General features: G+C 43.7%; 1 protein-coding gene across 2 annotated transcripts in view; it reads left to right on the top strand.

Annotated features, from left to right (window-relative positions):
* Positions 1-5,330: 5,330 nt before the first annotated feature.
* CERS3 (ceramide synthase 3) overlaps positions 5,331-10,408 on the top strand; it is a 43,963-nt gene continuing 38,885 nt past the window's right edge. For both annotated transcript variants that reach the window (XM_034784985.1, XM_034784984.1), the window contains exons 1-3: positions 5,331-5,541; positions 7,261-7,378; positions 8,923-9,041. In XM_034784985.1, the coding sequence (XP_034640876.1) occupies positions 5,360-5,541; positions 7,261-7,378; positions 8,923-9,041 (419 nt within the window). In that variant the 5' untranslated portion in view covers positions 5,331-5,359. The remainder of the gene's footprint in view (positions 5,542-7,260; positions 7,379-8,922; positions 9,042-10,408) is intronic.

The raw sequence follows: 10,408 nt of genomic DNA, 5'->3' as shown, positions 1-10,408 counted from the left end.
GTGTTTATAGCGTGTGTTTGAAATTAGTGCTCGTGGAAAGTGCCAGATTTGCAGCCGTGGGGAGTGAAGTCCTCCGTCTGTCTGCAGAATGCATACAGCATAAGCATTAACAGGGCAAGCCTCTGGCAATGTGCCTTAAACCTGACCTGGACTGTCGTTTCAGACTTAGTGTATGTCAACACTGCAATCCAAGCTGGGATTGCATCTTGGATAGGCCTGCACTAGCTTTCCCTGCACCAGCATGGCTAACAATAGCTGTGGAGCTGTGTCAGCATGACCTGTAAGAGCACGCGGGGAACCCTGGGTATGTATTTGTGTTGCTAGGATTGCAGTGTAGAAATTCCCATAGCCTGCCCTTTTGGAATGCCCAGGTATAAGAAAGACCCCAGCAAGCTTCTCCTACCACTCCCACCTGGGACACCCAGAACAGGGAGTACAAGTGGGGGAAGAAGCAAGTGCCCCCAGCACTGCTACAGGCAATGAATGGGGCATGTCTGGATGGGATCATGGCCCTGTGCCAGCTTGTGGCTGCAGGGAAGCGAAAGGGGAACAAGTGCAGTGACACCTTCCTAACAAGTGTAACGAGAAATGCTACATGCACCCCTCCCTGTCCTCAAAGAGTCCTGGAGGCAAAGGGGCTGGCTAAGGTGCAGGGTGTGCTCCTTTCCCCCGAGCATCTCACAGCCTTCAAAGCCACCGTTCAGTCTTTACTGGGCAAAAACCACCCAAAATGGCTGGCAACAACAACAAAAGCAGTCAAAATACCGACTTGAAGTAGACCAAGAGGATCACCATTACTGGTGATGAGTGGTGAACATGGCACAGGGTGTGGACTGTGTGGTGCAACAGAGGGCACGCACAGAAAAACCAGGCTAGGCAGGGTCCTGGGACCATGCTTACAAAATAAATTGGGCTCTAGTATTAAAACATAAGGCTATAATGGAGGTTTTCTGGGAGCAGCTGTTGCGCATCAGTGGAAGTGCTTGGAGAGAGAGTTGGTGAGCAAAGGTGGAGGGGGATAACAGGGGGCAGCTGAGATGAATTGTATGTATTCATAAGCTTGATGAAAGGAAAAATAAAGTGTCAAGGGGGCAATGGGATAGATCACTTGATGATGACCTGTTCTGTTCATTCCCTCTGGGGCACCTGGCACTGGCCACTGTCAGAAGACAGGATGCTGGGCTAGAGGGACCTTTGGTCTGACCCAGTATGGCCGTGCTTATGTGGACTTAGAGGGAGGAGTTTTCAAAATTCCACTGGATTTAGGAAGGTGGTATCTGGCATAACTGAAACAGACATGGAGCAGGCAGTGGTTGCAGGGTGTTTTTATTACAGAGGTGGGCAAACTACGGCCCGCGGGCCACATCCATCCCGCGGGACCATCCTGCCCGGCCCCTGAGCTCCCGGCCGGGGAGGCTAGCCCACGGCCCCTCCCCCGCTGTCTCTCTCTCCCCCGCAGAATCACGCAGGCAGCGCTCTGGGCGGCGGAGCTGTGCGCTTCTGCCAAGCAGAGCGGCAGCGTGTCTGGCTCCGGCCGGCGTGGCAGCCAGACATGCTGTTCTGCATGCTCTGCTCGGCATGGTAAGTGGGCCGGGGGCTTGTATAAGGGGCGGTGGGCCCCGGGGGGCAGTCGGGAGAGGGAGCAGGGGGCAGTTGGATGGGTCAGGAGTCCTGAGGGGGGCAGTCAGGGGGTGGGAAGTGGGAGGGTGCCAGGCTGTTTGGGGAGGCACAGCCTTCCCTCCCCTCCCCTCCATCCAGTTTTGCAACCCCAATGTGGCCCTCGGGCCAAAAAGTTTGCCCACCCATTTTATTAGGATACCAAAAAACAATCAAATGGTAAATGTAAGGGATAAAACTACTAGACAGTCCAGCACTCCAGACGGACCATGCTGTTGTGCTGAGCTGAGATCAGAGACCAAGTCCTGACTCTCAGGCCAAGGTAGTGCCTTGAGCAACTTCTTGGTGGAAGAGATGGTTCTGCCACTCTCAAGGGTCTACCCTGCCCCTCCCCACCAAAGCACAGAGTAATATTAATATGTTCCTAATGGACTTGCCTCTAGCATTACTTGCCTGGTGGAAGGGTCCTGTGGGGGGAGAAAAGAGGAATTTCAGAGGACCTCCCTCGTCTAGCATAGGAAAAGTTGCATGCATATTTGTTTGGCATCATGAGGCACTTCCTAGTAGAATGGGAGGGTCTGCATTTTGTTTGAATTGTGGTGCAGAAGTGGAGAACTGTGCCACAGGGATATGCCCCCGAATCCCATTCATAGGGGCATTCTGCATGCTCCCATGGATTCGGGTTTATTGAGGAGAAGAAGCAGGGCCTGTGAATCTCCTGCTGCATGGATCCACCTGTCATTGCTGTGAAGCCGGGAGACAGGAGCTGTGAGGGCTACAGTAGAAGCCTTCATGCTGTAGTAGAAACTTCAGGGGCTCTATTCTGCTGCTGCACAGTCTGGCTGGGACTGGATGAATCCTTCGCCTTCCCAGTGCTGCAGAAGCCCCCTGAATTGTACTCTGCCGCTCATGTTTGGGATCTGTATGTGAGTACAATTTAAACTTAAGGGCCTGATCCAAAACCCAGTGAAGTGAATGGAAAGATTTCCATTCACATCAGTGGCTTGTGGCTCAGACCCTAAGGCCCTAATTCAGCAAAGCACTTATGCATGTGCTCTGGGGGGAGGGATAGCTCAGTGGTTTGAGTATTGGCCCACTAAACTTAGGGTTGTAAGTTCAATCCTTGAGGGGGCCATTTAGGGATCCAGGGGCAAAAACAAAACAAAAAAAAAACCACAGTCAGGGACAATACTTGGTCTTGCTAGTGAAGGCAGGGGACTGGACTCAATGACCTTTCAAGGTCCCTTCCAGTTCTATGAGAGAGATATATATATATTTATTTTTATTTTTAAATGCTTTGCTGAAAAGGAATGAATTGCTGCATCTGGTCCTAAAACAGTAAAGTTATTAAATACTACAGTAGCAGTAGTATTGGCACGCAGTACTGGACAGAGGAGATTTTAATATCCCAAGAATCCAGTATAAAGATATATGCTGCCCTCAATATTTCAATATGTCGGGTGTATAAATCCATGCTGCATCACAGCATGGGGGGGAACTTTGGTGCTCTGTCCACTGTTACATCAGACTGGTCTCTTTTTATGTGCATTGTCAACTGTGACAGCTTTTGACAGTTTGCAATTTAGTCTGTTTAAAAAAAAACCATTCAGGAAAATGACTATATAATGGAGTCTCTCAACGTAGTCTGTAAACCTCTGGGTCTGAACTAAAAAATCAGGTTTTAAAGCTCTGCTTCATTATCATGGTGCCTGCTAGCTGTAGTTAAGAGTCTGTTAACAGTCCCATTATAAATCCCTACTTCTAGGGGTTTATAATTCAGCAATAAAAATTTGCTGTGGGCCAAAACTCAGCATACAAGGTCTCTGCCCAGGAATAACATGATTACCCCTTCCCTCACCACCTTTAATTTAGACACATAAATATATACCAACACCATCCATGCAGTAGATTTTTATAATCCCCTTTTGGTATTTAAAAATATTCAGTGGGTGAGTTATTAATGTTTCAATACTGACTACTGTGTATGGCCAGTAACTTCATTAAAAGTAGCTGGATTACCGCAGCTCCATATGACACAGTCCTGTGACACACAAGTTGTTTCACAGGTCTGCTGGAAGGGTCTAGAAGAGACCGCTCTCTTTTAAGAAAGCATCTAAAAATGGATGCACAATAAATTGACTTTTTGCAGTTGAGTAAAAATGCATCTCCGAAATGGACTAAGGTCTGAATCTGGAAAGTTTGCGTGTCAAAGCCAGTGCAGATAGAAGCTGCGTGTGAGTGCAAAGTTAAGAGCTAGGTGGTATCCTCTGCACTGAACAATCCTTTACTCACAGTTGGATAGAGTAAAAATGGGTTGGGTATGAAGGGCGAATGGGCATGTCTGAGGAGACATGAGCTCACATGCAATCTTCAGCATGCAAATAATGGGTTAAACTCTTAGCATTCAATCCTGCACACACTGAAGACTGGTTTCAGAGTAGCAGCGGTGTTAGTCTGTATCCGCAAAAAGAACAGGAGTACTTGTGGCACCTTAGAGACTAACACATTTATTTCAGCATAAGCTTTCGTGGGCTAAAACACTGAAGACTGCAAACCATCCCAATGGGGAGGAAGTACCACACTTTAGGTAGAGTTGGTTGAAATTTTCCCAACAGAGCACTTTTCCATCTGAAAATGCTGATTCAATTAAATTGATACATTTGCTGTCGACTCTGGTGAAATTTTGTAGAGAAACAATGCATTTTGACATTATTACGAATAATATTGGGGAAAACACCCTTTATTTTATCAAAACAATGTTCAATTAACCCAAAACAAAATTTCCCCAAACTTTTAATTCAGTGGGAAATTCTGATTTTGGGATGGGGGGCATTTCCTTCTCTTTTGGAATGAAGGCAGATTTCAAAATTGCAGAATTTCCCACAAAACAAAATAGCCGGTTTCTGCACAGCTCTATTTTGTGGGGCTGCTCTCTGTAAATATGATGTTTGGCACTATGGATAGCTCTGTTTGCAGAATTAGGACCCAGGAGTCCTTTGCAACCAGTCTACTAAGCAGGAGTGACTTGACAACCAAACATTAGCAGCCTCACCAATACAAAATTGGGTTCCCTTTTGCTTTTTTATCCCTTTTTATCTTGCACTTAATTTAGACAAGCAGCACTCTACACAAGTGTTGTGCAAGCCCATCTTGTGTATTTATACACTAGACTATAAATGTGGGTTCAGTAGATCTGATTGATTATTAACTAAGCTATTGTAAATTGAAATGAGCCAGCACAGAGAAAAAATTGCAGTCAGCAAGGTCTCTTCCCAAAGGGACAAATCTTATTTTGAATGATTAATAAGCAAACATAAGTGGAAAAGGAAACAGAAAATGCCCCAGCCTGAGGCATCATTCTAGTTCTGTAATCCTGAACATGGAGATCAGCTGCCCCAAATGCTTTCTGCTAGCTCTGTTTTCCAAACATCTGAGCATCTGTGCAGGACAGAGAGATGCTAGGCTGAAGTTAACCCCTTGCTTACCTTAAACAAGGAATTCCTCCTGCAGCTGTTTCATATAGACAGCCAGTCAGATTCTCAGTTGGTATAAATCAGCATAGAGTCATTGAAGTCATGGAATGACACCAATTGACACCTTAATTTTTCATTTGCCATTATTTTTATTAATCCTAACTACATACTTTGAACAATAATTCTCAATATATTATTTGCTATTGATATACATGTGGTTTCTCTTCAATGTCAGGACAAATTTGAAATTCTTCTTCTACCCGCTTAGCATGGCCTATGTATTAAAGACACTCAACAGCTGGTTCTGGTGGGAGAGCTTGTGGATACCTGCCAATTGCACATGGGCAGATCTTGAAGACCACGATGGCATTGTCTTTCCAAAGCCATATCAATTATATGCCACGATACCATACGCTTTTGTGATGCTGATGGTCCGATTCGTGATAGAAAGGTAAGAAACTTGTATGTAATTTTACTTTGTTTCCTCCCCTCAGCTCCAAGGATATTAGCAAGCTAAAATGTGTTTAGTTCTGTATGTGAATTCTTTCAGAAAGATGGGTTTGGCCAATGGTTACACTAGAAAGGTATAATACAAGTAACACAGCAGGTGATAAAGGTAGAATAAGTTTATAGGAATTTTGCCATTATAAAGGTCATGTGACTCTCCACCACCTGCAGTTTCACAGTTTGAATCCTGCAGCTCAGTTTACAAAAGTGGGAAGTGATTGCTCCTGAAGGTATGTTTAGAGGGTGGAGTTTGAGAAGAGATCATCATTTCCTCCCCCCTAGATGAAACCAACCCATAAAATATTCTGATGCCCTTTACTTACCTCACACTGGTCCAGCTCCTCCTTCCTCTCCCTGAGTCTTCAGATCAGGTGTGTAGGATTGAGATATCCCATGTCCGCAAAATGTAGCAAATCTACACGTTCTGGAAGGGGTCACAAAGTTCTGCGTGAGCATTTCATGCAGTTCTAGTAAAGATGATTTTTTTAAAAAAATCTGGCACCGAACATAGAACTGTTGCTGCAGTTGTGATCTTACAGGACAGATTGTGGTTGGCCCCATGAGGTTGAGGCATGAGCATGTTAAGCTTTGCAGCCCCCCGCCCCCCTTTTTTTTTTTTTACTTTATTCTTTTTGTTTAAAAAATGCTATTAGTATGGTTTTTATAACCATTTCAGGGAAGAATGGGGCTATTTGGACAAACTTACGACAAAACCAGATAAAATCACTTGGGTTCAGGATCAAAAATAATGTGGATTATATGTTTACAACAATTCAGAGTCTTACTCTCCTGAGCAAATGCTTGTCCAGTTGTGCCTTGCTTCACTGCCATTTTGAAACAGCTCATCTGCTCAATTAGCCATCCAGCTGGCCAGCAGTGTATCTGCTTTTGAACATGGAAGACGCTGACCACTGTTCTGGGTAATAAGAACTCACTTTAAGCAGGACTCCAGCAGGGGTGAGAGGGCTTATTCCAAAGAGACCTACCTAACTAGGTCAGCCATGCCAACAGCACATTCCGCAGCTGTGGGAGATGGAGCAGAAAACCGCTGTTTCTGCCCTCCATTGCTGTGTGAGATGCTGTGCCATTTGTCCGTCAAACCAGACACCTCTCAGAGAACGTCAATTGGCTGATGGTGACCCTCCTAATAAGCAAGGTGCCTTATTGACTGGAAGGTGCTGAGACAGCTTTGGAAGGGAATAGATCCCCTACCTCCCCCTGACCTGGGTAAGCAGTACTCCCCAGTAGCTCGCCCTCCTCCTCAGACTCGTGTGACGAGAGCTCCCCTCTCTGTTTAGGCGGCCTTGACTATAGCATAACATCTCTCCACTAGCAGCCCAGCCTCTGAAAAATGTAGGGGTGAAAGAACCAAGAACTTTCCTTTGCAATGTCCAGCATTTCAGGACCACGTTTAATTAAAAACCATCCATCGAGCGATCGTGCAAGCAGGATAATGCTGTTTTCTGCTGAACCAGGCTTCTGCTGTATGGATGCCATTGTTTTCTCTTAAGGCAGCTCTGCTGAAGATGCTCATGAATGTTCTACGTCTCCTCTGACAGATGAACCAGGTTTCAGATTTAATTCCTTAGCATCCTCGAGGGCTAGCTGAATGCCATTAACCATTGTGCATTTTGAGAGAGCTTTTCTGTTGTGTCTTTTTCAGATATATTGCCATACCTCTAGCAAAAGCTTTAGGTATCAAGAACGTAACGCGAGTGAAGCCGCAGCCAAATGCTGTTCTAGAGAATTATTTCCGAAAATGCACAAAACATCCATCCCAAGTAAGCATTCTAATTCTTTTAAGGTGCTTTGGGGATGGAAAATCCCAACTCTTAATGTTTCAATCAGCTATCCACAGTGACATCATGCATCCAAGGGATGGATTCCAGCTGATCGGCGCATGATGTAATTCACTTGGATTTGTTTTACTACCCTGCTGGCAGGGTATACAGCATCCAAAATATAAAATAAAAACATTAATAAAATGGTGTAATTTCTTGGCATGTTATTCTAGGTCAGATTATTAATGTTCCTTCTGGTGAAGATCAATAATCCATCTCTAACTCCACTTGGAGAAAGCAGCAGTGGACAGCTGTCAGTTAAAAACAATATTATGCTATACTTTAAAGGAATAAAATTGAAACAATGGGCTGGAAGCAGTCTGATGGACTCTTCTGTGTTTAGTCATGGGCTGCATGCGGGATCAAAATACTTTTGATAATGTGTGGTCAGTTCTGAAACCAAAACAAGAGCAATTAAAATAAAACTCCAGCATTTTGAAAATGAATCAGTCTGTTCGTGGGAGGGACATACCGCAGCATGGACATTGTCTGAAAATACTCCCTTTCTTAACATGGCCAGTGGTATATACTTCCCATGCCTAAGAGAAAGGAGTAAGGACTAGAACCACAAACTGAACTGGAGCTGCAAGGTTCAGTTCCTGGCTCCACCACTGGCTTACTTTCTCTTTAGCCCGGTATGGCCAAAGAGGGGCCTGCTAATGGGATCAGACCTAAATTGCACAGGCAAACTCCTCTACCTTGGGCAAGTAGCTAGACTTCTCTTCTTCACTTTCCCATCTGTACAACAAAGGTGACAATTACCCATCGACCAGCATAGGAATGTCATGAGGATTAATCTTTGAAGATAATTGCCAAGTTTTAATTATTTTATCTCCATGCAACAGATGAGGAAACTGAGGCAGAGAGAGAGCATGTCATACAACAACTTTTGGCAGCTGGGATCTCCTGTGACTCCCAGACCTGTGACTTAACCACAAGATCATCCTCCCTCACTTTATACAATAAATAATATAATAACCAGTTGTCACTGGCTAAAGCCACTTTGTGGCTTCTAGAGTGTAAGTGAGTAACTTACAAGGCACTGTACCAAATCCTCCCTGCTCAAATCTCTCATTCATAGCAGTAAATGCTGCAGTGATGAAAAACAAATGTTAACTTCCTGAATCCTCTGAGGCGAACAGGAAGACAATTGTTCTACTTCTAGGCCTGTAAATTTCACATCTGCTTCATTTACATGCATGAGACCTAAGGAGCTTGCGTCATAAAACTGCACAATATGTCCATGGCGAGGGGCGAATCAGTGTCCTTTTTACAGAGAATAGCTGACAGATAACATGTCAATGATGAATGTTCAAGAATTAGATCCAAAAGCTATCAGGCAAACTGTAAATAGATCACATTAATGGTTTGTTTTTTTAAAAACTGACTGACCTGCCTATTTTGTTTAAAATACAAAGTCGGTGGAGCTGGTACCTGATGTAGATGTTACCTTTTGCCACTGACACACTTCTCTCCTTTTACAGTCTGAGATTCAAGGCCTGGCCAAAAAGTGTAACTGGACAGTTCGTTTGGTGGAAAAGTGGTTTAGGAGACGGCGAAATCTTGAGCTCCCAACGATGCTTCGGAAATTCCAGGAAGCTTGGTAGGAAGAGAAAACTACCTTTATTGTGGGCCTGCGTATTTCAAAAGGGGCTACTAATTTTGGGTGCCCAACTTGAGTTCCCCTTAAGTGGGCTCATTTACTGCAGCTGCATAGAGCTTTTTGGCCTCTAAGGTATGACAAGCAGAGCCCCTCTAATCATCCCCATTTTACAGATGGGGACACTGAGGCATAGGAAAGTGAAGGGATTAACCAAGGCCCCACTGCAGGAAAATGGTAGAGCAGATAAAATCACCATGGTCCTTTTCATTTGCCTGGTGCCAGGGATTCCCAAGCCCATATTGTTTGGAATAGCCCAATTATTTTTGCTGTCTTGGCAGTTAATGAAAGAACCATCATAAGGATTAGCATTATAATGAGTGCTATGTAAAGTCCAAATCCTGCCTGCCATGTTCCACTAAATGGAGTGGGTTTCCAGGCAGGATTTAGGGAGACTTTTGAATTTTAAAAATAATGATATGGTAGAATATTGCATCTGTGTTACATTTCAGTAGAGAATTATTTATGTAAAAAAAAAAATCCCAATTCTGTAAGTCCTATGTTTCACAATGGATGGGATGAAAACGTATATGGTTGTGACGACACTAAATTCTGGACTCCTCTCACTCATCTTACCGATGTGCTATTTAATATGTATATGTATGTGTTTTCACATGCATTCAGTGCCATTTAATATCAGTTCACTTAATAGGTAATATTTTTATTATTGAATCTTTACTGAAATGTTTAGCAAATAGTATGTACCATAACACACAAAAAGAATAATTTTTAAAAAATGAAGTTCTTTCTATTTCTTATCAGGTGTTTTTTTTGTTTAAGTTTGCAAGCAAATGGATGTCCTCTGTTCACCTGTCTCCAGTTTGCTGTCAATGGAAGCTTGCAGAGAATAGGAACAAACTTTTGTTTGCAAAAAGTGTGGGCTGAAAGAGAAGGTCTTGTTAGTCCTTGTTCAAATGTGTATTTATGCTGCTATTGTGAAAGCCATTTTTGGGTTTAGGGGTCATATCAGGGAGCAGTAACAGCAGCCTGTGAATTAAGTGGCCAGTGACACAGAATGAATACTGGATACTCAAGGAGAACGGCTTCTGAACATAAACTGAAATATGGTCTCATAAATCAGACATTAATAAATCATTTTGAATGACAAAAATGATCATCAACAACAAAACCTGTGTGCTCATAATTCCAAGATAGACCCAGCATTTAAGAGGGAGATTTTCAAAAGCAGCTAAGGGCTTGTCTACACTTTTACTGCCTTAACTCTTGTAACATAATTAAAGTGATCAAAACTCCTAGTGTGGATGCACATATACTAGTATAAAGTGCTCATAGCAGTATAGTTTATACTG

Source organism: Trachemys scripta, chromosome 10, assembly GCF_013100865.1.
Source record: "Trachemys scripta elegans isolate TJP31775 chromosome 10, CAS_Tse_1.0, whole genome shotgun sequence".
Taxonomy (NCBI): domain Eukaryota; kingdom Metazoa; phylum Chordata; order Testudines; family Emydidae; genus Trachemys; species Trachemys scripta.
Note: the sequence above shows the minus strand (reverse complement) of the source record. Positions and strands in the feature narration are given on the sequence as shown.